Source organism: Gopherus evgoodei, chromosome 1, assembly GCF_007399415.2.
Source record: "Gopherus evgoodei ecotype Sinaloan lineage chromosome 1, rGopEvg1_v1.p, whole genome shotgun sequence".
Lineage (NCBI taxonomy): Eukaryota > Metazoa > Chordata > Testudines > Testudinidae > Gopherus > Gopherus evgoodei.
In genome coordinates this window covers 354,112,289-354,138,349 of record NC_044322.1, presented here as the reverse complement: position 1 = coordinate 354,138,349, position 26,061 = coordinate 354,112,289, and the positions used below count along the sequence as shown (strand labels likewise).

At 42.2% G+C, this 26,061-nt stretch overlaps 1 protein-coding gene across 4 annotated transcripts in view; it reads right to left on the bottom strand.

Annotated features, from left to right (window-relative positions):
- USP6NL (USP6 N-terminal like) overlaps positions 1-26,061 on the bottom strand; it is a 214,838-nt gene that overhangs the window by 76,962 nt on the left and 111,815 nt on the right. For all 4 annotated transcript variants that reach the window (XM_030569272.1, XM_030569182.1, XM_030569096.1 and 1 more), the window contains one exon: positions 25,584-25,666. In XM_030569272.1, the coding sequence (XP_030425132.1) occupies positions 25,584-25,666 (83 nt within the window). The remainder of the gene's footprint in view (positions 1-25,583; positions 25,667-26,061) is intronic.

Genomic DNA, 26,061 nt, shown 5'->3' with positions numbered 1-26,061 from the left:
CGCCGCAGAATTGCTGCCGAAGACCTGGAGCGCGGAAGGACCCCTGCGGCCGAATTGCCGCTGAGGGAGGCAAAATGCCACCCCCCCCTAAATCCCAGTGCCCTAGGCGACCGCTTAGGTCGCTAAATGGAAGCACCGACTCTGGGTGAATGCAGAAAACAAACTTAACTCAAATTACTGCAATATTTCCTGCACGCGATCACAACAGCACAGAAAAGCATTGTAAGATTTTGTGCAGTAAGAGAGTCCTAACAATTTTTAAAAGCAAAACACAGATGGCATAAATAGAAAGTAGGCCATCTAAATCAACATGGGTTAACCTAGCTTTAAAAATATAGTCAAATGCTTATTACAATACATAAAAAAAGTTATTTTCTGCCGTGAAAAAAAGCCAGTGAAATAGAATTTAAAGTCATTGTCCTACAGGATTTCTAGATGTACAGTTTCAAATAAGTTAATTAAATCTTTTCACCCAAATGCCTCTAATGAATAGCTCCATCTTATAAATATGGACCCGGCATACCTTAGACCATATGGTTTTCAATCAATTCCATATGGTTTTCAATCAATGCCAGTCCTGTTTAGTAAATTGTATGAGTCTACCACTTTCAGCTAAAGGACCTGAAAATGGTTTGTTTTTTTTTATATTTTACTCAATTTCTTGACACAGATAGACTTAAACAATCTTTGAGCTAGAGCAGGGGTAGGCAACCTCTGGCATGCATGCCAAAGGCGGCATGCGAGCTGATTTTCACTCCTGGCCACTGGTCCAGGGGGCTCTGCATTTTTATTTAATTTTAAATAAAGCTTTTTAAACATTTTGAAAACCTTGTTTACTTTACATACAACAATAGTTTAGTTATATATTATAGACTTATAGAAAGAGACCTTCTAAAAATGTTAAAATGTATTACTGGCACATGAAACCTTAACTTAGAGTAAATAAATGAAGACTCAGCACACCGCTTCTGAAAGGTTGCCGATCCCCCCTGAGCTAGAGGGAGAAGCTTCAGTATTTCAATTACCTAGTAAACTCACTCAGATTGGTGGGAAAAGTGCACGCAGTGCTTTTAGTAGGTATCTAACCTATAAAGAGAACTCTTATTTCTCACTCTAATTCTAAAAGGCAGCTTGAAATCATATGAACTCTAACTGAAAATTTACCACCAGGGGCTCTTTCGGGCTCTCTTAGCTATTTACATTTTGAGATAAAATTTAGCCCTTGTCCTTGCTACCATGAAACAAGGCTAATGGACCTTGCTGCCAACTAGCATTTCCTTCTCATGTGTATATTATCTTCAGCCTTTGTGGAACTCTAGCAGCTGATCTGTAATATTAACAGAATTCCCCTATCTTGTTTTAGAGCTTGGATAAACAACAACAAGGTAAACACCAAGGAAAGTAATTGCTTGAAGCTGGCCAAAGGCTTTGCAGGAGAAATGTCTAGGTATATGAAATCCTCAAAAAACGCTGGAGCAAAAATAATAAGGTCACTTATGTGCAATTGTACCCAAGAACAGCTCTGGACTCACAAACAACACTAACATTTGAACACAGAGGGTAAGAGCTGAGCTATCATACCAAAACCCTCAGTGCTTGCAGAGCAACAGACTTAAAAAAGGAGTCTTTATATGATTCACTATTTTAGATACCACTTATATTGTAAGGAAAAAGGGCCCTCGTTGAAAGAGTACTAATGTTTAAGCTGAATATATCAGAAAACATCTGATTCTTTTGCCAACCTAGTGGTCTAAGTAGGGGGCCATACATGCCAGCATAACAGAGCTCCTCCAAGTTGCACAAGGGCTAAAATAGGGGTTCTCAAACTAGGCAAGGGTCACGAGCCCGGCCAGGTGCAGGGACTGTCAGCCACAAGCCCGTTACATTAAATTATAATTAATTAAATTCCCCCATTTATAATTTATAAGGGGGGATTCACTTCGAGGCTTGTGCGTGGAAAGGGTCACCAGTACAAAAAGTTTGAGAATCACTGGGCTAAAAGGACCCTCTGCCAGAGCCAGAAGGAAATTGCAAAGGTAGTTTAAAGCCTCCTTCCACCTCTTCATTGCTCCTGCAGTGAGCAGAGAACTGAAGGAACACAGAGTCCAGCACAATGTGAGTACATGATGTATGGTCACATTCACTTCATTAAAAAAAAGCTGGCATTTAAAATCCAAGGTCTACATTAGAGTTGAATATTGATGAAAAAAATTACTTTATTATTAGAGTTTGCCCCAGGCAACACCTTCTATAGAATTCCCATGTTTAGGTCACATGGCTTCCAGCACACACACTGGAAGTTAATGGGGAAAACAGGACAGTTAATCTTTTGAACAATATACCTACAGGAGAACAATAGGATCAGTTAACTTGATAACATTTTAAAGGTATCTGAATGCCTTTCTGAAAAGAAATAGCAAGGTAACAACTTCTAACCTGTTGAAAGGCTGCTAGGCTATCACAAGGCAGACTTTTATGACAGAATAATGGTGCATATAAAGTAACAAGTTTTTCTTTATACTATAAAAGAAAGATGTTTTATCCGGATGGGGGTGCCCCTAAGTGAAAAATGCTGGTTAACTAAGAGGGAAGGAGTTCGGGTGCGGGGCTGGGGCGTGGATTCTGAGAGGGAGTTTGGGTGTGGGAAGGGACTTGGGACAGCGGGTTGGGGTCACAGGAGCGGGTGTGGGGTGCTGGATCTCGGGGGTGCTCACCTCGGGTGGCTCGCTGTAAGCGGCGACCTGTCCCGGATGCTCCTAGGCGGAGGCCCAGCAGGCAGCTTAGTGCGCTGCCTCCACCCGCAGGCACCGCCCCCACAGCTCCCATTGGCTGCAATTGGGAGCTGCGGAGCTAGCGCTTGGGGTGAGGGCAGCATGCAGAGCCACTTGCTGCGTCTCTGCCTAGGAGCAGCCAGGACAGGTCACCACTTGTGGGGAGCTGCCAGAGGTGAGCGCCCCCCAGATCCGGCACCCCAACCCACTGCCCCGCAACCCATCCTGCATCCAAACTCCCTCCCAGAGCCCACACTCTGCACTCTCTCCCATGCCCGAACCCCCTGCCAACCGGACTATAAACTGGAATTTCAATGAAGATCAGAAATGCCGTTCTATGGAGCTTTCTGGTTGGTGAAGTGACAGACAAAACAGCTTTTATTGTATATCAATTAAACCATATTAAAGTAGGCCCTCAATTATACTGAATATCTACTAAAATTAAACAGCTGTTGCAGGGGGGCAACAGTTGGGGTTCGTTTGCCCGGTGTGTGTATCCCCAATGACCACACCGGAGTGGAGAAGCAAGTATCTTTATTTGAGTCAAATAAGGTGCAAGGAGATATACAATCTTAGATTATGCACACATCACTATCCTCTTCCCCACCTTATATACCCCACTTGTTTACAAAGATGTTTACAGGTGCTACAATTTATTAAGTACTGGATCCTTTAATTAAACTATATCCTTTACCCACACTACAGAGCCCCCCCTTTGCTCGATTACATCTTGTACCATAAACAAAAGAACAAAAAAAAATCATAAATAATTACATGTACTCATGCTAGCTTTAAAGGAACATATTGATTAATCTAAGGGGCAATTTGAGGGCGATGGCAGACCTGAGAATGTAAACTTTTAACCCCACGCCATACTGCCAGTTATTCGGGGCCTGGCCCCCCCCAACACTACCTTGAATAAAAATTGTAATAAATACAACTTCGCTCAAAATAAGTGTTTTCAGTTCTTCAGTCACCACCTTCCTTCCCCCCACTCCCACCCGTGACAAGTGTCTTGTTCAGCTGTTGGCACCATCTGCCTGCACCTGGAGATCTGGCTTCATTTGTGTTGTACGAATTTACAGTAGCTGCATTCTGCATGACCTTATGGATTACGCAAGCAACTAGTTCCAAACACAAAGACGCCTTTTCTCAATGCCAAGGCATATCACCATCAGCAGCAAACAGGACAGTGTTCTAAAGTCTCCATATTTCTATGTATCTCATATAAGACACACAGCTATTATACCACCAAGCCAGTCTGGTTTGGCAACTTAACTTTTCATTTTGTGGTTTGTTGTGGAAGCTAGTTTACTATGTACTGCATGTGTTCTGCACTGCCCTAACCTTAGTCCAGCACACCGAGTAACTCTAATTTTGGTTCCACCTATAGAAATACAGCAACTGACTTACTAAGGAACTGTGATATGTAAACTTTATACAAAACTGCAGTGATTATCCATATAAAGGAAGACAGTCAGCTGGGTCTGCTGAGTAGACACAAGAAGGCTCCTTTCTCTTGTGAGGTGTGTCTCTCTCTATCTTTTCTCTATAACAGATTAGTTTAGATCAGCGGTCCTCAAACTGTGAGGCGCGCCCCTAGAAGGGGTGAAGAGGAATGTCCGGGGGAGCATGGAAGGGCCACCCAGCCCCCAGTCATCTCCCCGATTCCTGGCCCAGTCCCCAGCCAGAGCACAGCTCCGCTCCTGGCCTCATGCCAGCCCCTAGCCTTGGCTGCTGCTCCATTCCCAGTGCAGGGCTGAGGCTCAGGGTAAGGCCAGGAGTGGAGACGCACCTAGCCATGGGCCTGGCTGCTGGTCTCCACCACAGCCCAGCTGTGGCTCCGCTCCTGTCCCCAGCCTCGGCCCCTTAACCTTGTCCACATTCCTCCTCCCTCCCTCGCCCCCTCCAGAGCTGCAGCCCCACTCCAGGCCCCAGCTTGGGGGAAGAGGGACGCAACCCTCAAAAGTCTGGGGACTGCTAGTTTAGATAAACTGATGAACAAATTAAAACTTAATCCTTTAATGATGGGCTTGAACAATAACATATCTAGAACCTCGATAGCTACTTGGAACACTGAAGCTCTGTACAAATGCTAAAAAATCCTCATGACTGCTCTCACATATAATTCCCATTTGACAGATGGGAAACTAAAGTAGAGAAGTTGAATGACTTGCCTAAAGCTTCAAAGTGAATCAGTGGATTGGAACTCAGGAGTTCATAGCTGCTGGACCTACATTCAAGTCCACTACATCACACTGCCCGTGCACATATGCCAACAAACAGATGTTCAAGTCTACACGGCTGATGAGATCCCTCATCCCTTATAATATAAAAAAATACAAAACAAAAAAAACAGTGAACTCCCCTTTTCTCAATATGTTTTGTAAGTAATGGGACTAATACAAGTGGCTTCTTAAATTCAAGTTTAAGGATCAGAGATAAGGAAATAATTAGTGGTCATAACTGAACCTAATTTTATTACTTCCTTCTTTTTTGCATACAATTTGGGGCGTTATCTTTCAAAGCTGTTTAAAGTTGCATTTTTCTATTTTCAGATCAGTGCACATTGTCCAGTAATAATGTGAATTTGTAAATTAAATATGATCTTCCATCTATTTTCTACCTTGTGAAAAACCTTTAAACAGTTATTTTAATATGGATGTATGGGGGGAAGAGACAGGCTTTAATATAAACACCTTCAACACATGCTACTTGATATTCAAAGAGGAAGCCAGGGAGAAAATCTTTAGCCATGACAAATTTAACACACATCTAAAATAAGAATTTAATAGCAGCAAAAACTTAATAGTCTTTTATTCTCTGTAAAAAGGATCCAAACTGCACTGTACAGTCAGCTTAAATGGGCAGAAATTAAAGGTCATTTACACCTTGATGTGTTTTTTGTCCAAACATACCCAAGGAGAAGGGCCTGGTGTACTGGTTTAGGCATATGCCTGGGACTCACGAACTCCTGAGCTCCAATCTTGGCTCTGTAACAATGGCCAAGTCACTTATTCCCACCTATAGAACTGGAATACTCCCATCTCCCTGCCTCACAGAAACACTGAGGATTAGTTCGTCTTTGCAGAGCTGTGCACATGAAAAATACTATATCACACCAAAGAAACAATATTTATTTTTGAGCAATACAAGAGTTTTACTGGCAAATGCACATTTCTATTCGATTCGAAGTGATGAATGAATTTAGATCTTTCAATTTATTATGGCCTCTAAGGGGCTAGTGCAGGGTTTCATACATCTTTCGAAACAGAGAGACTCTCACATTACTCATAAGTTGTTTAATATAAAATTGTGTGCAGCTTTTATAACACTTTACAACATTATAACCACAGATATGTGTGTTTGGCCATTATTACAATAAACTGTGTATGGTAATTAGCAGGCTCCAGTATCAGTGACTGAAGTAAAAACTGTTGCTGTACCAAAACAAAAGGAAAGAGTATGAATTCTTAGGCTATAACTGAATACAACCTACTACTTCTCTATTGCAAACTCATAGACAGCTGCACTGTTACAGTTTAAAGCACAGTGTAAACAATGTACTTGTATATATTTATTTTTATTATGAATAATCATCATAATACAGAAGACTTCACCACATCCAGTCATCAGGTTTGTTTGATCTTCCAAATTTAATAGTGTTTGTTTAAACCTAAAGGACCAAATTTACCACTGGCACAGGCCAGGACACAATTTGGCTCAAGGTATGTATTTTGGAAATAGATCTTTTTCTGTAGTTTATAACTTTGATTTTCAGCGTTCCCTGTCTCAATCTGGAGGGATGGTTAGTGGTCTAAACATCAGTTTTGAAATGCCTATACTCAGTAGAACAATCAAGTTGAATCCTGAGAGAATAAATTCAGTCCTTCGTATTTCTAAAACAGATAAACTATGTACCATATGCAGAAGGTCTTTCAGAAACAGTCTAAAAAACCCAAGATCTTGTCGACCATGCATGGATACTGAAGTCCCTATAGCAATTTAGGTAAGAGTAAAGATGTGATCTGGTGTTCCTGGCCAGCATTCCCAACCAACATTCTTCTACCCCCACACTGTGCGCCTTTTGGCCTTACTGTAGCCCCCCTCTCCCAGACATGACTGCATTTCAGTATGCTATATATCAGTGACGTTTATAAAGAGCTTTGGGATCCTTCAGAATGAAAGATGATGTATAACTCCAATTATTGCTACAATTTTATTCCTAACTTGGAGTATTCAAAATGTTAATGTTCATTACATTTTTAAAGCCAGTTCCTTTATTATTGATTTGGCTACAGGGCACTCATACAGGAAACGGTGCAACAGCTACACAGAATGGTCTTCTACAAAGAAATGGCTACTTACTGTAACTGGTTCTTCAAGAGGTGATGCAAATGTGTACTCCACTTACGTGTGTGAGCACCCAGCACACTGGAGCCAGAAAATTTTGCCTAGCTGTACCGATAGTGGGGCGGCACTCAGGTCTTGTGGCCACAGCCCCTCTCCTGGCTATATGAGGAGGGGCAGTCCCAATCCTGCTCAGTTCCTTCAAACCAAATCCCAGAGACTAGGCTCCAATGCAGAGGGAACGGAGGGTGGATTGTGCGTCTGCATCATCTCTCAAAGAACCACAGTTACAGTAAGTAACCGTTTCTTCTGCTTCGAGTTGATGGTCTCTAGTCCAAAAATTTGAACACTTCGGCACTTCTGGTAAGCGGCCACTGGCACTATGCACTTAGTCAATACTCTTGGGGCTGACGAGAGACCAAATGACAGCATCGTGAATTGGAAATTAAGCTGGCCCAGCACAAAATGATGGAAGCGCCTGTGCCCTGAGGAAATGGAAATATGCATCCTTCAAGTCGAGGGCAGTGTACCAGCCTCCAGGATGTGAATAATGGACGCCAGAGAGACCATGTAAAACTTTAACTTCTTGGGAGGCAGCCCAGTCTTGGCTTACAGACAGCCCCACAACTAAACAAAACACTCACCAGCAACTACACACACCACCTCACAGAAACACTAACCCAGGAACCAATTCCTATAATAAACCTCGTTGCCTACTCTGTCCTCATATCTACTCTAGTGACACCATCAGAGGACCCAACTACATCAGCCATACCATCAGGGATTCATTCAGCTGCACATCTACTATTGTTATATATGCCAGCAATGCCCCTCTACCATGTACACTGGCCAGACCAGACAGTCTGTACGTAAAAGAATAAATAGACACAAATTGGACATAAGGAACGGTAACATGCAAAAGCCAATAGGACAACACTTTAATCTTCCTGGACATTTTATAACAGATTAAAAATAGCCATACCTGAGCAAAAAAACTTCAGAAACAGACTTCAAAGAGAAACAGCAGAACTAAAATTAATTTGCAAATTTAACACCATTAATTTGGACTTGAATAGGGACTGGGAGTGGCTGGCTCACTACAAAAGCAGCTTTGCCTCTCCTGGAATTGACACCTCCTCATCAATTATTGGGAGTGGACTATATCCACCTTGATCGAATTGGCCCAGTCAACACTGGTTCTCCACTTGTGAGGTAACTCCCTTCTCTTCATGTGTCAGTATATTTATAATGTGAAATGAGACAACAACAAAATATTCTAGAGCAGCTGAACTCCATTAAAGAATCAACTGACATTGTCATACCCAAGGTAACAAACTAATAGTGTAAATCAGAGTTTATAATATCAAATCTTACTTGGGATGAGTTTTCATATTTATCACTGCATTAAATTATCGTAAACAGAATGTGTCAGAAAACAGACCTTTAAAATGAACCAGAAGATACCGATTACTTTTACAAAAGGGAATAAAACAATACATTAATTTTACATTTGTTCAGACTCATCTTTAAATTCTTCTACCCTTATATAGAGTACATCTAAATATTAATTTTGTTTGTGTCCCTTTCCCTCATTTGGCCCCCCGCATTTTTTTTTTTTAAGTCTAGTGCTGAGTTCAGGACAAAAACCAAGATATCCTTTAGTATCACAAAACTAACTGGGAGGTGCGTAAGGAGGTAGCTTTGTGGATGTTTATGGAGAATGCCTCCCAAGCATAATGGGTAACATGGATCAGAGCTGTGCATACCCACCTTCAAGTCTCTCCTCAAAACTCTTTGTTGCCATGACGCCTACACAAAACTTGACAACAGTTAGACTGCTGGTGTGTATGACCATTGCTTATTAACCATATGGCTTTGTATTGTCCTGTCTGTATCCATCTGCTGTCTCAGACATTACGGAACGAAAAGAGTGAAGAAATGATACACAAAGTTATCGAGGACACCATAAGAGGAAAACATAAGAAAAATCCATCCCGAAAGACAGATTTTCCTTTTCACTAAGAGGGACAGATAACTAGGGCCCTACCAAATTCACGGCTATGAAAAACGTGTCAGACCATGAAATCTGGTCTCCTCCACCGATGAAATTTGGTCTTGTATGTGTTTTTACCCTATACTATACAGATTTAATGGGGGGAGACCAGAGTTTCTCAAATTAGGGGTCTTGACAGAAAAGGGACTTGCAGGGGGTTACAAGGTTATTTTAGGGGGTCAAGGTATTGCCACTCTTACTTGTGTGCTGACTTGAGTGCTGAGCAGCATATCATACCATGCTACCCTTACTTCTGCACTGTTGCTGCAGTGGCTCTGCCTTCAGAGCTGGGCTCCTGGCCAGCAGCCACCACTCTCCAGCTGCTCAGCACTGAAGGCAGTGCCGCTGCCATCAGCAGCGCAGAAATAAGAGTAGCAGTACCGCAACCACCTCACACACAAACACACACACACACACACACACACACACACACACACACACACACACACAGAGAATAACTTTGCAACCTCCCTCAACTTCTTTTTGGTCAGTACCCCTACAATTACAACACTGTGAAGTTTCAGATTTAAATAGCTGAAATCATGAAGTTTAACCCTTTTTAAAATCTGATGACTGTGAAATTGACCAAAACGGACCATGAATTTGGAAGGCCCTAAAGATAACAGTAGAAAGAGGTGGAACAATGTCCTGAATGCTATCCTTCTGATCCTGAAGCAAACGGACTCAGAGAGACTAGCTATCATCCAGAAGACGGTTAGGAACAGACTCAAATGTGACAAAAAAGGTGCTTTTGGAGGGATAATAGTGACCATTAAAAAATTCTCCAAAGTAGCCAGAACTAGTACCCACCTTGCAGCACCATTTCTCACCACATTTCAGTCTACAACAAAATGCTGATTTCAGAAATGGGTGTAATACTACTGCAAAGGAAAGACGTGTGGCATACGCATTCAGAAGCTTCAAACACAGAAGCCCAAACAAATTGTTTACGAAAAGGGAAGGATGTGTGATGCAGCTGCCATTATCGTATAAGAATGTGGATGTAGAGATCAAAGCTCATCCTCCATTTTGGAAAGCAGGTTCCTGTACTATAAGAGGCATGGCTGAAGTTTACAGCACATGCACTATTGCTGTATTATGCAATATTTAAATAAAAATAATTGGTCATTAAAATACAAATTATTCATACCTTAACACCATCATCACACTCAGTGGTTTGCACTATTTGAAAAGGCCCTGAATGCCATTATTCTGTATGCTCCCGAGTTCTGAATTCAGCCAGACTTGCTGCTTAATTTTTAAACAGGAATCATAATTAAGACAAAATGATACAGATGGTTTCTTGACCTGAAGCTTGTATATCTTCAAGAGTATTTGTGTATTTTATTGTTAGTTATGTTTTGTAATCCTTCTAAAATATGCAATACATTTTTTTAAAACCACTGAATGCCTTTGAAATCACCAAAAGATCTTTTCTTGTGCTAGTAAAATGAATCTTGAAATTTATTTTGACTTTCCATTACTAACCTAAGAAAAAACTCCCACTATGCTCATTTAAAAAAAAAAAAAGCTTGACTACACAATAGGTTATACAGGCCAAAAGGTTAATTGGAACTGAATTTGCTTTTTAACAGCACATCCCCAACAATTCCACCAGTGCTGATTAGCAATGCATAATTTCAGAGAGTAGAATCAGTCTAGGGAAATGCATCACACATCATAAGGCAGAATTCATGGTACACTATGTAAGGTTGTGTTACAACTTTGATAATAATTCCCTATTCTCAGGAGTAAAAAAAAAACTTCATAAGAAAATACAAATCTCTGCCAATCAAACTCCCATATACCAGGACTCAATCCCAAAGAGAATTTACAAAAATAAATTTTGAGCTCTGAATTTGTTTGAGGGTCTGCCTGTGGCAGAGACTACTAGGGTCTCCCCAGAGAAGGGGGAATCAAGTCACCATCTTGAGTGACAGGCCTGACCCTTCCTCACATGCAGATGAGAAGGAGGAAAACCCTGACAGCAAGCCTGGATGCAAGGCAGAAATACCAATAATGTAACAAGATTTGAATTCATAATTAATCTTTGTACAGAACATACATTTCACTGATTTTTTTTTTTAGTACACAGGCGCAATTTGGTGCCACTTGAGTTCATTAATGCCTGGCTGGGCCCAGGAATTGAAGGATATTGGTTATGCCTCACCATAAACTATTCTCCAAAAACCTTACTTAATGTTAATATAGTTTTGCTAATACACCAAATTAATACAACTTTGGGATATGTTTTTTTCTATGTCTACCTCTAAGATCAATTAAAGTTACAGTACTTCCATTTTTAATATTACTCAATGCGAAGCTTCAGCAGCCTGGTTTCCATCTTCAATTTATATTCCCTTGTAAAACCCTACTACTTTTATATGCCTCACTATAACACACAAACATGTTTGACATCCAAATTCAAGTCAGTGAGACTAGTTGTACGAATAAGGGTTTGCAGGACCCAGGTCTATGACTGCTTTTGGAAGCCATGGTGTTATTCTGAGCTATGCAGAAAGGTGATCTTGGGAATGTATAAATGATGTAGTGATGGTATTAAAAGGAACTAATGTTTTACGGACTAAAGACAATATTCCAATAAGGCCAATGCATAAATACATTGAAATAAAAAGAAGAAAAAAAAATTATGCTTATCAAAATGCTTCCTACTAAAGTTAGATAGATTAAAAAAATCAATGCCTTCATTTGGAGGCATTTAATGGCGTATCTAACAGTTCTTGATTGAAATCCATTTTTTTGCTTCATTATTTTCATTTTTGCCGCCTGCTACAAAAATGCATTAGGCAACTAATAAAAATTCAAAACACTTAAAAAAATATAGTTTGATAGAAAAAAAATGGGTACATATCAGTCTTTTAGTGAGAGAAAAAGTACTGATCTCTGCTGCCTGATGTATGCCCCAGGCAAAGCAATAATCTCCAGCATTAGCAAACTATTCTGAAACATGTTCAGTATTTTAACAGACTCTTAGGATAAAGCGAATAAAACTATGAGCCAAAAGCTCAGTTGTTGTAAATCGGGGCAGCTCCACTGAAATCAATACTTGAACTAAATACAGCTGCCTCAATATACGAAAGCTGAGACTACACATCCTTCATAGACAGTAGAGCTATAGATAAAGGAGACAGAAAGATATACACAACTCTGTAGTGGATAATATAGATCTCAGTAGCTGGTTAAACAAAGGAAATACAGATGTAGAATTTGAGACCTATTGCTTAATCACTGTATACCTGATGAGCAACTAAGTAATTAGCTCTGATTGGTGCCAAATGAAGTATCCAAGCATACTGCAGTTGACTGAGGCTGCTTAATCTTGCAGGGGAATGTGTTTCAGTGATTTGGTAGGTAAGCTAGTATCTTTTATTGGACCAATTTGTGTGGGTGAGACACACAAGCCTTTCAAACTGACACAGAGCTCTTCTTCGGGTCATATTTCAGTGATTTGGTGATTTCCATATGGAGGAGTGTGAAGGCTCTGGCTGCATGTTGCCAGGGGCATGCCTGATTGGAGAAATAAGCAAGGGAGTGTGCTTTTTGCTGTCCTGACTTATCTACAGGCCATGCCCCTTCCACCCTAGGAAGCTCTGAGGTTGCTGTATTCATATTCATCTTCAATTCTTCCTCTGATGCTGAATAGTTTGAAGAAGATTAGGAAGTAGAGGTGTCACCTTATGCAAATACCACTGATCTTCAGGGCCACCAAATGCTGCCTCTCCGACATCTATCCTATGTTCTGGGAACATGCACAAGCTTTAGAAAGATGTAGTTTCACACAAGACATGCAAATACAGGACATCTAGGCCCCTTTGAAAACCCCAGCCCAGGCACTGAAGTAAGTATATAAGCAGGAAAAATTGTACAAGGTGTTATACACACCTAAATAAGATGTGGAAGAGGTAGTATAAACCTTAACTATAGGTATACCTGGCAGTCCACTATAATGTGAGCAATAGTAGGGGCTCATGTAAAGACTATACTAAAATGCATTTGCACAAGGAGGCAGAGTTGGGGTTGTGTGTTCCACTTTAATTCTGGCATTTCTTAACTCTGAATGCTTAACTTTGCGACCTTAACATTGCAAGTTACATTTTAAAAACTACAATAAGGCAAACAGAACTTCAGCTAGCTAATAGGAAGATGATGTGTTCAAATTCACACAAAAAAGATCTTACTTAGAAAGAGTTAAGACAGAAGACGTACTTCACTGGAGGCCATTGTTTCCGGCCTTGTAGCTCATATTGCCTGTGTGTCTGCGTATATGGTGTGGACCAAAATCTCTGAGAGTTGTAATATCTGCTTTGTTGTTTCTTTGTCCCAGGTTAATAGATGCACACGGACTTCAGAGTCACCCTCGAGTCCTTGAGGGTGTGCAGAGACTCGTCCGTTTTGGCCGCATAAAGTTTGGACCCTTCCCATGGCAGATCCTCCAGTGTTGCTTGTACCTCCTTGGGGAAGCCAGAGAGATACAGCCAACATACCCTTCTCACTACAATCACAGAGACTGTAGATCATGCTGCTGTATCTGCAGAACCTACAACTTGCAGTGCCGTCCTGGAGATCAGTGGCCCTCGGAAATGAGTGCACTGAATTGCTCTTTTCTCTTCTCAGGAATAAATTCAATATAATCTGATAGTTTGCCATAATTTGTGGGGTCATATTTTGCTAATAAAGCCTCACAGTTAGCAATTCTAAGGTGTAACATCGCTGAGGAATAAGCTTTTTGGCCAAAGAGGTGGAGCCTCTTCCAGTCTTTGTCATACGGTGTGTTTTTGAGGTCTAACTATCTGCCCCTTTCATTATCATCATACACTACCAGAGAGTTCGGTGTAAAAAAAGTAACTCTGTTCCCTTTGCAGGGACTTAACATTTTCTGTCAGACCTCAGGCAGGTTGGAGGGATTGTTGCAGGGGTCTGCCAAATGTGTTTGACAGGTTCCATGATTGCAACATTCATGGGTAAAGCAATTTTAGACTAAAAAAAAATAAATTTAAAAAAAAAAAAAAAAAGGATTACATTAGCGAGATTGACTTAAGCGATAGCTTCCATTCCACAGTTAGTATTTCTTCAATGTCATATTTGAGTTCCTTCAGGACTATGGAGGTGAATATCATCTGCTCCTGATGACTTCTTACTGTTTAGTTTATCTGTTTGTTCCAAAAACTCCTCCACTGACACCTCAATCTGGGACAGTTCCTCAGATTTGTTTCCTAAAATCAATCGGTCAGGTGGGAGAATCTTCCTCACACCTTTTGCAATGAGAACCGATGCAAGGAATACATTTAGCTTCTTCACAACAGCCTTGTTTTCCCTGAGTGCTCCTTTAGCACCTTAATTGTACAGTGGCCCCACTTCCTGCTGCTGATGAACTTAAAAAAAAATGTTTTTTGTTAGTTTATGTCTTTTGCTAGTTTCTCTTCAAATTCTTTTTTGGCCTGCCTACTTATATTTTTACACTTGATTTGCCAGAGTGTATGCTCCTTTCTATTCTCCTCACTAGGATATGACTTTAAATTTTTAAAGGATGCCTTTCTGCTCCTATCCGCCTTTTACTCTGCTGTTTAACCACAATGGCTTTTATTTTTAATTTTTTTTGGGGGGGTCTCTTTCTGTTTTGCTTTGTTTTTTAATTTTATTTGGGTGTAAGTTTAGTTTGAGCCTCTATTACAGTGTTTTGAAAGTTTCCATGCAGCTTGAGGGCATTTCAATCTTGTGACTATTTCTTTTACCACTTCCCCTGGAGTCTATTCTGCAACCTAATGTATCTGTCAGCAGGGTTTTCCTGATATTCAGCTTAAAAATTTCCCTTTATTAATTTCACACTGTTAATCCTTATTACTGTACTGCCTTGTACTTCTCTGAGAACACTGCCCCATTTGTGGCCTCTGTTGCCTTAATTTACCACTTAATTTATTTTGACAATTCATTTTTAAAAAACATTTCAATAGCTGGGCCACACCAATTTCTTTTCAATACACAGAATCAATAGTACATCTAAAATTCATCAAAAGAATTACAAAATGGAAAACAACATGAATGTGAATAATTTGAATAGTTTTCCTGAGGCAGTAGTTATTAAAAAAGGAATAGTAGGCATTAGAAGCAGGCAGTATTAAGTCACTGTAAATTACCACTATAATAATCATTGGAACTGACCAAAGTTTCAGAATAGATATTTCACTGTGGTTTTAAATTACACTTAGTATCAAGATTAGGAATTTACCGTGAAATGGAAGCTCACTTCTGTACTATTTTTGTTGCCAATTTGTCACATTTCCAGAATGTTATATGCAATGATACCTCCTCCCTCCTACTCCACAGAGACTCAGAGAAAGCGCTAACTCTTGTTCCAATACTAGCTGAAGCAGGGAGAGTACTGGTGCCACTTAGGTCCTCCCAAGGTGCATAATAGCCAGCTTGTACTGGGTAATTTTTTTAAAAAAGCAAAGCCAGTACTTCCTGGTGTGTGACACAAATGGTGAGGACATGAGGAAGGCTGCATAACCCTGGAACCACCTCTGCGCATCAGCCAAAAGACAGTTACTTTTTCCATAATTGGTTTTCTTCAAGATGTGTTGCTCATGTCTATTCCATATTAGGTATGTGTTCTTGCCACATGCACTGGTGCTGGAAGTTTTTCCCTCAGTGGTATCCGTATGGGACTGGCTCTGGCGCCCTCTGGAGCGACGCATGCATGCCATGGTATAAGGGGCACCGCCAGCTCCCCTTACCCTCAGTTCTTTCTTCAGGGAACTCCAACAGTGGGGAAGGAGGGCAGGTTATGGAATGGACATGAGCAACATATCTCAAACAACACTAGTTCCAGAAAAGGTAACTATCTTTTCTTCTTCGAGTGCTTGCTCATGTCCATTTCATATTAAGTGATTCCAAGCAGTGCTAACAGAGGCAGGTTGGTGTTCACAGAGGTGTAGACTGCAATACAGCTCTGCCAAACCCAGCACTGTCTCTGGCTTGCTGAGTGATGGCGTGGTGCACCGTGAACGTGTGAACCAAAGACCATGTCATACCTCTGCAAACATCCTGGATGGGAATGTGGACCAGGAAGGTCACCAAGAATGCCTGAGCTCTGGTCGAGTGGGCCCTCACAATCGGCAGCAGCAGGACCTATGCCAGCTCATAACAGATCCAGATGCAGGAGGTGATCCAGTTGGAAAGCGTCTGCGATGACACCAGAAGGCCCTTCGTCCTATCCACTGTCACAATGAAGAGTTGGGTCGACCTGCAGAATGGCTTGGTATGTGCCAGGTAAAATGCCAGGGCACGTCTGACATCCAGGGTGTGAAGCCTCCTTTCCTCCCCAGTGGTGTGCAGCTTGGGACAAAACACTGGGAGGAAGATGTCCTGGTTAACATGGAAGGAAGATACCATCTTTGGCAGAAAGGCCAGAGGGGATCGCAATTAAACTTTGTCCTTGTAGAACACTGTATACAGAAGCTCCAACATCAGGGCTTTAAGCTCCGACACTAGTCTCAAGGAATGCAATCTTCCATAACAGGTGGGAGAGGGAGCAGGAACCCAAAGACTCAAAGGGTGGGCCCATGAGCCTAGAAAAAACCAAGTTAAGGTCCCACTGTGGGACAGGAGCCCAGGCCGGCGGGAAGAGTCTCTGGAGCCCTCTCAGGAATCGGACCAACATGTCGTGTGAAAACACCGTCTGACCTTGAATCGGCAGGTGAAAAGCAGAGACAGCCGCAAGGTGCACTCTGATGGTGGAGAAGGCCAGCCCCTGGTTCTTAAGATGGAACAGGTAATCTAAGATAGATTGTAAAGAGGAGCGCATTGGAAGGACGATATGTCAGGAGTTCTCAAACTGGGGGTCAGGACCCTTCACGTGGTCGCGAGATTATTACATGGGGCATCACAAGCTGTCAACCTCCACCCCAAGCCCTGCGTGCATCCAGCATTTATAATGGTGTTAAATATATTAAAAGTGTGTTTATTTATTAGGGAGATCTCACTCAGAGGCTTGTTGTGTGAAAGGGGTCTCCAGTAAAAAAGTCTGAGACCCACTGCGCTATGCTCAGATGTCCAGTGGGAGAACTTCATCCATTTGGCAAGGTAGGTTGCTCTAGTGGAAGGCTTCCTGCTTTCCAAGCAGATTTGCTGGACCTCGTTAGAGCAGGCCTGCTACTCCAAGTTCAACCATGCAACATCCATGCCGTGAGGTGGAGGGGGGCGAGGCTGGGGTGTAGGAGATGCCTGTGATCCTACCAGAGCAAATCCAGTCAGTCGGGAAGGGGCCAGGGAGCAGCCACTGCCAGGTCCATCAGTGAGCCAAACCAATTTTGGCGTAGCCATGCTAAGGCAACCATGATGACTTGGGCCTTGTCTCTCTTGACCTTTGACGGGACTCTGCTGATGAGAGGGACTGGCAGGAATGTGTACATCAGAACCCCCTGACAATGACAGGAAGAAGGCATCGGAGAGGAAGCGTTTGCCCAGAGACCTTGTAGGAAACAGAAGCGATGACATTTCCTGTTCTGTCTGGTGGTGAACAGATCCACTTGGGGATTTCCCCACCTCTGGAAGAGCGTCCGTGCTACCTCTGGATGGAGCAACTACTTGTGGTGAGAGGGAAAAGACCTGCTGAGGCAATCTGCCAGAGTGTTCCTGACGCAAGGGAGGTGACAGGCCTCCACCTGGATCGCATGGTTGATACAGAAATCCCACAGTTGGCGTGCCTCTTGAAAGAGGGCCAACGAGCATGCTCCCCTTTGCCTGTTGATGTAGAACATTGAGGCCGTATTGTCCATCAACACACTCACCACCTTGCCTGCCAGGTGCAGTAGAAAAACTCCGCAGGCCAAGCATATTGCTCTGAGCTCCTTGACATTTATGTGCGACATTATCTCCTCCGAGGACCACATGCCCTGGGTCTGGAGATTGTTAAGATGTGCTCCCCAGATGTGCTCCCCACCTTGGTCCAAGGTGTCCGATATCAATTTGATGGAGTGATGAAGGCTGTGAAATGGAACTCCCTTCCAGGACTTCTCTGGGGTCAGTCCACCACTGCAACAAGTAAGTATCGTCGGGGGGATGGTAACTATCTTTTCCAGGTGATCTCTGGACTGGGAATAGACCGTCGCTAGTAACTGCTGTAATGGGCACATCCAGAGCCTGGCATGGCAGACAACATATGTACATGCTGCTATGTGGTCCAGCAGGCGCAGGCAAACCCTGGTCGTGGTCAGAGGGAACGTGGAGACTCCTGCGATGAGGTCCACCAACACTGGGAACGTCTCCTGCGGTAGACACGTTCTGGCACTGGTGGAGTCAAGCCCCACTCCGATGAACTCTATTCTCTGCACTGGAACTAACCATCGACTTTTTGTCATTTACCAGCTGGCCCAGGGATGGGCACATGGCCTGCAGCACCGCAACACTCCTCTGAACTTTGGACCAGGAGCGGCCTTTGACGAACCAGTCATCGAGGTGCAGGTAGATCTGGATACCTCAATGTCGGGGGTAAGCGGCTACTACTGACATGTACTTGGTGAACGCCCTCAGTGCTGTCGTGAGACCAAACGGGAGGACTGCACACTGATAGTGGTCAAGTCCCACCATGAAAAGTAGGAAATATCTGTGACCTTGAAAGATCACTATGTGATATATGTTCTTCAAGTTGAGGGCAGCATACCAGTCTCCCAGATCCAGGGAGGGGATGATGCAGGCCAGGGACAGCATGCAGAACTTCAGCTTCTTTAGGTATTTGCTGAGGTCTCGCAGGTCCAGGTTGGGTTATAGACCACCCTTGGCCTTTGGGATTAAAAAGTACCGGGAACAGAACCCCTTGTTCCTGTACTCGCGAGGAACCTTTTCCACTGCACCCTGCTGCAGCAATCCTTCTACCTCCTGCACAAGTCGACTCATGTGAGAGGGGTCCCTGAAGGGGGAAGGTGGGTTGCGGGGGGTAGAAAGAAACTGGAGGGTGTAACCAAGCACCACAGTATTGAGGATCCAGCAGTCCAAAGCTACAGTGGTCCATGTGGGGATGAAAAAAGAAAAGCGGTTGGAAAACAGCAGGAAAGATGGATCTGGGATATAGTTTGATAGGTCACCCTCGAGCGCACCCTCAAAACGCTTGCTTGACCCCCCTGCTTATTGCGGGTCGGGCCCGATTAGGCAGAGGGTTGAGGTGGGTGGCTTGGGCAGCACTTGTAGCCCCTACATTTCTTATGGGGTGGCTCCTGCCAGGGTTGGCTCCCTTACTCCTAAAATGGCTTATGGGCTGGATCGGAGATGTGTAGCCCCAGAGTTTTCAGGGTAGTGCCAAAGCCTTTCAATCCATGCAGCTTACTGTCCGTCTGTTCTGCAAACAGGACCTGACCGTCGAAGGGGAGGTCCTGCATCTACTGCTGACCCTCAGTCAACAGACCGAAGAGGAGCAGCCAGGATGCCCTCCACATGAAAATGGCCGAGGCCATGGTGCAAGCCGCAGAGTCTGCCATGTCCGACGCTGCTTGGAGTGCCGCACTGGCCGCCCCATGTCCCTCTTTGAGGATTGCCCAGAACTCCTTCCCGGACCCTTTGGGCAATGAGACCTTGAATTTGGCTACAGTCTGCCACATATTGTAGTCATAGTGGCCAAGGAGGGCTTGGTGATTGGCCCCTTTCAACTGAAGGCTGAAAGGCTAATACATTTTTTGCCCAGACAGATCCAGCCTCTTTGAGTCTTTATTCTTGGGCATAGCCCTGGGTTGACCCTGCCTCTGCCTCTGATTAATGGCCTCAACTACGAGGAAGTATGGAGCCAGGTGAGTATACAGATACTTCATGGCCTTTAGCTGGCACAAAATATTTGCACTCAGCCCTTTTTGAAATAGGTGGCAGGGAGGAGGGGGTTTGCCATAGGGCATTAATAATATTGATACTCCCTCATGTAAGGCTAAAGCCACCATGAAACAAAGTAAGTCGAACAGAGTCCGATGGCTCCTTGAGCAGATGTTGCAGTACCATCACTGGCGGCAAGAAAGAACTGAGGGTTGGGGGAGCCGGCAGTACCCCTTATACTGTGGCATGTGCTCATCACTCCAGCGGGCACCAGAGCCAGTCCCATATGGATACCACTGAGGGGAGGGTGACCAGATAGTAAGTATGAAAAATCGGGACGGGGTGGAGGGTAATAGAAGCCCAAAAATTGGGACTGTCCCTATAAAACTGGGACATCTGGTCACCCTGAGGGAAATACTTCTGCCACTGATGCATGTGGTGAGCGCACACACCTAATATGGAATGGACATGAGCAAGCACTTGAAGAGTGCCCTTACAACTCTTCCTTGAAAATCTCCTACCTTTTCCTTTCTTACTGCTTCTTCCACAGTTCATAAAGTAAATGGCCACAGAAGTAGCTTGTATGTACATGCCTCCAGGCATATGAAGTAACCCACCAAATTAAACTTTTCTGTCCTAGAAGCAGTCAGCTCAGCCGAAGGTGTACATAGAGCCACCAAAGGATGATACAAACAAGATGCAGCTTTCTAATGAGACGGAAGAATGAAAAATATGAACTATGGATGATAATCAAGGCCCACTGCAGTCTGTAACTAGTGAGACAATCTTGTGCTAAGTTCCCTACATTCTGCGCATTCCACTGCATCAGATGGGAAATTCTGCAGCAGTTTAAATTAAACTTTTAAAATTAAGTTTTAAATAAAATGAAGATTAATTATACAATCAAAGATTTCCTTTTTTTTTATTCTGATGTTGTTATAAACAGATAAGTAAGAGTTAATAGAACAAAAATGCTTCATAGCTCTTTTGCGTGGAAAGGGTTAACAAGAACAGTGAGCCTGGCTGTCACCTGACCTGAGGACCAATCAGAGGACAGGATACTTTCAAATCTTGAGGGAGGGAAGTTTTTGTGTGTGCTGTTAGTGTTTGGTTGTTGTTCACTCTGGGGGCTCAGAGGGAGCAGATGTGCAACCAAGTTTCTCTCCAATACAGGCTTTTATAAGTTCAGACTAGTGAGTACTAGGTAGATAAAGCGAGTTAGGCTTATGTTTGTTTTCCTTATTTGCAAATGTGTATTTGGTTGGAAGAAGTTCAAACGTGCATTTGGCTGAAAAGAGTTCAAATTTGTATTTTTGCTGAAAGGATTTTAATTTGTACTTGTATACTTAGGCTGGGAGGGTATTCCCAGTGACTATAGCTGAACGACCCTGTACCTACTCCATTTTTTTTAAATTTACAAAGATAATTTTTACTGTTTTTTCTTTCTTTAATTAAAAGCTTTTCTTGTTTAAGAACCTAATTGTTTTTTTATTCTGGTGAGACCCCAGGGGACTGGGTCTGGATTCACCAGGGAATGGTGGGGAGAAAGGAGGGAAGAGGGAGAGAGAGGCTGATTTCTCTCTGTGCCAGGATTACTTTCTCTCAGGAAGAGTCTGGGAGGTGGAAAGAGAAGGAGGGAGGAAGGTGAATTGTCCTCTCCGTTTTGTGATTCAAGGAGTTTGAATCACACAGTGATCTTCCAGGGTAACCCAGGGAGGGGAAGCCTGGGAGAGGCAACGGTGGGGGAAAGGGTTTACTTTCCTTGTGTTAAGATCCAGAGGGTCTGGGTCTTGGGGGTCCCTGGGCAAGGTTTTGGGGGGACTAGAGTGTACCAGGCACTGGAATTCCTGGTTGGTGGCAGTGCTACAGGTTCTACGCTGGGATTGATCTTAGAGGAATTTATGCTGGTACCCCATCTTTTGGACGCTAAGGTTCAGAGTGGGGATTATACCATGACAGATGTCTCACTGAATTTTACACTGTCCTCACATTTCCAATTTTCTATATTCTACATTTTTTTTTATTTTACAATTCAAGGGCATTATAAATGCCGCCAGGAAAAGCTGGTCTTGACAACTGAGTAAGGAACAGTTGGGAAGACAAAAACCTTCAGATAAGATTGTTTCCATAAAACTATCAACCAGCGAAATCGTTAATGCAGACTTTTGTTACCTTTAGATTTCAGAGTTAACAGCAAATTGAAAAGAATGGGGCCATTGTTACAGGCTTTCTATAAACTGCATTATGACTACATTATACATATTTTCAAGGTTATCTTTACAAAGACAGCTAGAGTCTTTTTTTCCCCCTATATGAAAGCTTACAACCTGAATCACAATTCTTTGGCAAACAGATAAATTCTGAAGCTTCAGTACTGCAAAAGACACAAGACTGTGACCATAATTAAAAAGTGAACCCAGTGTAAATTGGCTTTCCCACAAAGGGAGTGTGACATTCCTGTTTTGAGTAAATTCTTCTTTGGGCACATCTCGGAATAATATAAATGTCATCTGGAATGTGTTCTAGGTTCAAGAATCATGGAGCCGCACTGACGGCATTCAAGTGAACTCTCATTCTCAAGTATTAATGCATAAGCAGACAGATACTACATCTCTTCAATAATTACACAGACCTAAAATCTTTGCTAATTTATGCAGTCTGTGTGCATGATAAACCTTTCCGTTTCCATCCCATACAGCTGAGTATACAGGGACTGGATTTTGTACAGTACTATGTACCAGTGAATAATGTCAGTACTTGAGAGGAAATATGATCTAACGATTAAGACACAGGACTAGGGTTCATGAGATCTGAGTTTCTGGAACACTGACCAGCTGAACAGAAAAAAGAATTAATAGTAGAAGTGAGGGGCTGACTGATCTTCAGAAGTTAGTCAAGAAAGAGAGGGTTATTCAGGTAGCAAGCATTAAAAATCACTTAAAGGAGTAGTTCATAAGTGATGCCTAAATGCAGAATCGGTATGCAAATTTCCAGCAGTTTGATTCAGCTCCTCTTAAAGTCAATGGGAGACTTTTTCCAATGACTTCAGTGATCTTTGAACTAGGCCCCAGGAAAGCAACAAGAAATAATTTTTCTTCCCCGCCACCCCCATATGTGTTTCTCTTTTTTACCCAAAATACATGCAATGTAATAATAGCAGTTTACAAAGTACAGCATCTTTCATCCCACTTGACTCAAAAGCACTTTATAAACCATATATGCAAGAATCAATTCACCCACTAATGAAGAAAAACCATCCCAAGACAAAATTTGACAGCTAATTAACAGCCTGCAGCAACACCACAGAACAATATGGGCAGGAAGTGAGGAAGAATGCTATAAGAACACATTTATTAGGCCTTTTAAATAATGCCTTCACTAGACAGTAAACAATCTAGACTTCCCAATTTCTGAACTTTTTTTTTTTTTTAAACACTGTTGGACAAATATTCTATGAAACCCTAAGGCCTAGTCTACGCTATAAAGTTAGGTTGACATAAGTCACCTTGTATCAACCTATTTGTGCATGTGTCTATGCTCAAATTTGTCTCCAGCTGACACAAACCCTGCTACAGAGACACAGGGAAACCACATCCTGAACAGCACAGAGCTATGGGCAACCTATGCAGAACATTGAGGAGGAAAAGAAAGAAGAGGATTAGGGAAGACACGTTCTGTGAGATCAAGTAAACCTGTGCTGCTTCAGAGCGTGAACAAAGAGCTTGGTGGGCCTAGATGACTAACAGCATGGAAAACCAGTCACTGCTTGTTTCTCAGTGAAGTGCCACTTATGGACCTGTCTGCAGCTGCTCCAGGAACACCACCAACAGCCTATGTCCCTCAGAAAACTGGCCTAGAAGAAATCCTCACATCCCTTGTTATGCAGTATATCCTGCAGGTCTGCAAATGCAGGAGAATCATGAATCCTGTATTTGCAGCATTCATGAGAATAATGCAAAGCTCTGCGGGCTCCATGCTTCTGTCAGAGATTGCAGAGACAGAAAAGCGCCCTGTGGATTTGTGGGATTTTTTTTAATTTAGTTATTTTTGAAAAGGCACAAAAATTATGGAATATTAATGGTATTCTGAGATGGAAAAAGCTGCATGCTTAGAACTTGACCCCTAGCTCCCAGAAATTCCTAGGCAAGTCATTTCTATCCCACGACACGTGGCAAAAATTTCTCAACAGCTACAATACTGTTGTTGTATTTTGATGCACCACATTTTGCATTGACACAAGCACCCCGGTGAGGGTACTGACACAAGCAGCCAAGTATGCAAAAGTCCAAGCGATATAAAAACTTCAGTGGCTGTATGCCAACATAATTGCTTCCACCACAGTTTGTAGTATAGACATGGCCTAAAAATACTGAAGAATCCTGACTGGCTAGTAGAAGGGTTAGCAAATCATTCTGTGCTATTCAATATCTGTAAACTGGTCTTCTAATAATATACTCTTACACCCATCTAAAAGCACTAATGGAACACAGGCAGCTTTGGTAAAGACGTTTCCAGGTCTTAAGGCTTATTTATGGCCTCATCCAATGCTCTATGAAGTCAATGGAAAGATGCCACAACGTTAACAGACTGTCATAACTGTTACTGAGTACAGAAAAGTGAAGAAATACCAATCTTCACTCTGCCTCCTTTTGTATATTTGTTATGCTGGTCGTTACTTACAATACCACATACTACAATTTAATCCTATTTTTTTTGAATAAATAATATGTGATCAAGTCTATATTGGAATGCACCGGGGTGCACACAATCTGCATTCTGGCATTTCCTGATTTTGAGTGCTTAATTATTTTAGGCCCCAACCCTGCAAAGACTTATGCATGAGCTTAACTTTATGCAATATGAACAGTCCCTATAACTTTAATGGGACTAGTCAGTGAATGACCTGAAACAAAGGCATTTGTCTTTGCAGGGTCAGGATCTTACTTTTTTATTAGTGTAGAATTTTGTATGGAATTTCCTACACTTTATAAATAAAAAAGATGGAAAAATTAGTAAAAACATAAAAAGAAGCTTCCCTTTCTAAGATTTTAAAACTTCTGATCTGCATTTTTCAAAAATGTTATATGTATATTACAATTTTAATTTGAGAGAGACAAGGTAAGTGAAGCAATATCTTTTATCGGACCAACTTCTGTTGATGAGAGAGAAATTTTTGCACTTACACAGAGTTTTTCTCTTCTTCAAATCTCTAATATTCTTGGACCAACATAGCTACAATTACACTGCAGATTTTAATTCTGTAATTCAAAAAATATATATAACTTACCCAATCTTAATTCAGATGCACTATAAGTATCCACTGTAGCTAAATATAACATTCACATAAAATAGTCCAAAACTTTTCTATTCCCAACAACAGATCAATTTCAATCATAGAATAAAAAAAGCGAAGAATATAATAGAAAAACCACAGTGCAACACCGTTCTAAATTTATACACTGAATGAAATTCTGTTCTCACAGCAGTTCTATTACAAGTAAGCAATCAATACTTTCACCAATTAGGCATACATCAAAAAATACTAATAAGTAATAAACTTTTAATCTTATTTCCTTTTCAAACTAGCAACTTACTGTAGAAAACCAAATCTATCTGTGACTTTGTAAAGAAGGTAGTCTGCATCTTCCCAAGGTTCAATCTGGGCACCCTCTCGTCCCTAAAAAAAGAAAGAAAGGCAACAATGAAGGCTTATGGCACCACATAGCAAGCTGGTCTAAAACTTAAAAAGACAGGACATGAGTTATGCAGTTGAAGGCAAATTCTATATCTGTCACACAGAACACCACCACAGAACTCCCAATCTGACCTATAAAGGAGGAGAGAGCTCCACAACCATCCCACCAACTTTACTTATTTCCACAGTAGAAGAGTTCCTCAGGTTGTTTTTTTTGTACAACCCTCCATGTCACTGGTGGAGCTGGGGAGCAATGTGGTAAAAAGAACAGATGAATAGTGAGGAACAATGTTTTAAAAGGCTTTGAAAGCCAGGACGTGTCTTTAACTTGATGTGGTGGACAAGGGAGAGCCAGTGGAGAGATTTTAAAAGGGAGG